This window comes from Pteropus alecto, unplaced genomic scaffold (genome assembly GCF_000325575.1).
Source record: "Pteropus alecto unplaced genomic scaffold, ASM32557v1 scaffold155, whole genome shotgun sequence".
NCBI lineage: Eukaryota > Metazoa > Chordata > Mammalia > Chiroptera > Pteropodidae > Pteropus > Pteropus alecto.
The window spans coordinates 372,200-375,394 of record NW_006438113.1 but is presented as its reverse complement, the minus strand read 5'-3'; the positions used below and the strand labels follow the sequence as shown (position 1 = coordinate 375,394).

The following is a 3,195-nucleotide window of genomic DNA, read 5'->3' as shown; positions in this document are numbered from 1 at the left end:
GCTGAAAGTATTAAGGCCTCCCTTAAAACCTTCCTTCCGAGCCTGCTGCAAACCCTTCTGCAGATCCTTAATTGATGCAAATCTAAATAGCTTCAGTTAAATATGGTATGTGGGAAAAAAGCAGCACAAAAATAATATTATATATTTACTTGGAATAAAGTACATGTCAGCCACCCCAGGTCTTAAAATCACCCGTTTCCCTTAAATTATAATTAAATTGCTGCTTTGCTTCAACCTTGAGAATTTTATTTCAGAAAACTCAGTTATAAGGTAGCTCTTGAGGAAAGATCAGATACATACAGAAAGCTGAGAGTTGGGAAATGGATAAAGAGGGGCAGCCAAGGGTTTTTTTTTTTTTTTGGCAGTGACCGTTGGTAAAGAAGACAGTTGAGTGAGGGTGGGGAGAAAAAGGTGTGTTAAGTATGCTTAAGGTATGCTTTAAGAGGGAAGGACTTAGTGTAGTGTATAAGGACTACCTAAAGCATCTTTTAAAATCTCAATTACCTAATATAGTCCGTATTTCTAAGACCAGAGTGAAACCAAGGAGGTTCACAACTTTCTTTTAAATCAAAAACAAAACAACAATCAAACTTTAAATGTTTAATTGGAGAAAAAAATCACCTAAAGTAAGTTCCTTGTAGAATATACATTCTCTGCAATCAGGCGAAGGTGATAAATGGGTAGAAAGATCCTGGAGTGTCACCAAAGCAAAGCATGGAAATCTACAGTATCCACATTTTTGCTGATCATTTATTTATACTGTTCATTATCTTAAGCACATTAAAATGTTTTTAAGGGCTTTCATAGCTATACAATCCTCCCAATCCTATTCTCTCCAGTCTTTCAAATTCCTAAAGAGAATAAGCCTATCACTTTATAGAAGCTAATTTTTTCATATTATCTTGCAATGCTTGCTACTATTTATTAGTTGCAATTCAGTTTCTCTCCATTTCTATGCTGGGAGTTAATAGTACTTTCGGTAGCATGCCTTCTTGTAAATAGGATAATCGAACAGAGAATTGTATCTTACACTCTAGTACAAGCAAGTCTACGATAAAAAGTGCTTCAGGATGGCTGATGCACTTTGTTGCTAGGTTCACTATTTTAGTATTAAAACTGCTGTGGCAACAACAAGAGGAAGAGGACTGCCAAACCATGGAAAACTTTAGTTATTTTACTGTTTGTGGAGTTGTGATTTATAAAGATAGGAGACAGCCTGCCATATTAAGAGCAGAAGAATATAAAGAATCTCCAGACTAAATCGGATTCTGCAGAAAAAAAAAACCAAAAAACAAATATACTGGTTTATTTGTATATCTTTTAAGTGACTGGGAAATACTGCCAATAAAACAGTTATATGAACTTGACATTCACTTAAAGAATCATTGCAATTTAATATTTGCTAACTTGGCTTCTTTCTCCAACATCCTTGTTTGCTTTTCTTGGGATTCTCGACTTGCATTCTTAGTTTAGAGAACAGAGGAGTGGTAGGAAGAAGGAAGGCAAAGTAATTGTGTACATTTTGAAGCTAGAAAGGGAAACTAGAGGTCAAAGTGGTTCGAACGTTGGTTTTAGAAGAGGAAAGAGCTAGAAGATAATTAAGCTCTAAAGGTATGTCCTAGAATTAGGTGGGGTCATTGCAAATTTAGCAATTAAATCATTAAACTATTTGAAGCAATCTTTGTACCCTGGCTGAGAAAGCCAGCAGAGCTCAGTTGTTTCTGATAGATTTCTAAAAATTATCCTTAGAAGTCAGCTGGTATAATAGAACGCTAAAGCATAATCAGGTTTATCAAGACCAAATGCACAGCCCTAGGAGTTCCGGGCAACCTCCAGTAAGACTTTTCACCTCCTTTTCTATTTTAGGTTACTTTTAAGCACCTTTAAAGGTGTACTGTGCAATTATTGGGGGGGAGGGGGTAACGAGAAAAAAAAAAAAGCTTTCATTTGCTCAAAGAAAGCAATCTGACTGCAGAAGCTAAATCGACAGAGATTTAAAAATTTCAAACTAAGTACAGGAAAACTTGGTGGTTACCAAATTGTAACCAACTCAACTCCTTTCTTTACGTACTCATCTTTTCCCCCGAGCTCAAATCTGGTGTTAGCTAGGACCGGTACACACCCCCAGGGCTATTTCATTCCATTGGCTGGCGGGCCACCTTGCAGTCTACACCCTTTAGATTTACTGCCAGGACACCCGGTGTTCATTTGTCAGAGATGTTACACTGCTCACCTATTATAATTTTGTACATAACAGGTGCTGAAAAATAATTAAAAGACCAACGTGTAATTAGTAAATTCATTTGGTTAATGAAACTGTCTAGATTTCAAACCCAGAAGACAATTCATTTTGTATGTTCCTGTATCATCTGTCAATGATGTAAAAAAAAAAAAAAAAAACGAGTGGAAAAATCGGAAAATAATTTTTTCATAGTTTGCATTCGGGTGAGTCATAGAAGCCCACAAAAACTCTCAAGAGGCACAATCTGATGCGCCGGTCATTCCCTTTCCCAGACGTGAATTTCGTCAGGATCCACCCTGTGTGCCACACATACTGGGAGCAAAAAAGCGGTGTAGTGTTTACTCTGCACACAGTATCAACATAGGCAGAAGCCTGGGAAGATGCCTCAGGGGAGAGGGAGACAGGACCAACTCCGTGGTTGAGTTAAGGCGGAAAAATCACTATTCAACCGAGCCTGACACATCCGGGGGGGAGAGAGGGCTGGGAGGGATGTGGAGGAGGGGTCAGTGCCCGCCAGGGTTGGGCCGAGCAGTGGCACCAAGGCAGGCAGGCAGGCAGGCAGGCAGGCTGGGCCGCAGGGAAGGACGCGAAGGGTTTGGGTCGGCGCTCACCTCCCTTGCAGGGCGTGCGGTGCTGGCTGTGCTGGGCTCGGTAGCCCTCGATGACCTCCCAGGAGCCGTCGTCGCGCCGGATGGGGAAGGACAGGCTCAGCACATGGTTGCAGGGCTTGATGATCCGCAGGATGCCGCGCACCCGGTTCCGCTTCTGCTCCTCGCTCTCCCGGGTCTTGAGATCTTCCACCAGCTTGTCCTCCACAATGCTGGCGCCGCGGTCGAAGAAGCCCTCCACCATCTTGAAGAAGTTGGGGTCGTCCTCATGGTCGGCCGCCGCTTCACTGTAGTGTCGGCGGGAGGGCGGCGCGAGCCCCCGCTGCGGGGCGGCAGCGGGCTGCC

General features: G+C 42.3%; 1 protein-coding gene across 1 annotated transcript in view; it reads right to left on the bottom strand.

Moving 5' to 3' along the window:
• GLUD1 (glutamate dehydrogenase 1) overlaps positions 1-3,195 on the bottom strand; it is a 36,862-nt gene that overhangs the window by 33,394 nt on the left and 273 nt on the right. Inside the window, exon 2 of the mRNA XM_015592262.2 lies at positions 2,854-3,195. This exon is cut by the window's right edge and continues 44 nt beyond it. Within this exon, the coding sequence (XP_015447748.2) occupies positions 2,854-3,195 (342 nt within the window). The remainder of the gene's footprint in view (positions 1-2,853) is intronic.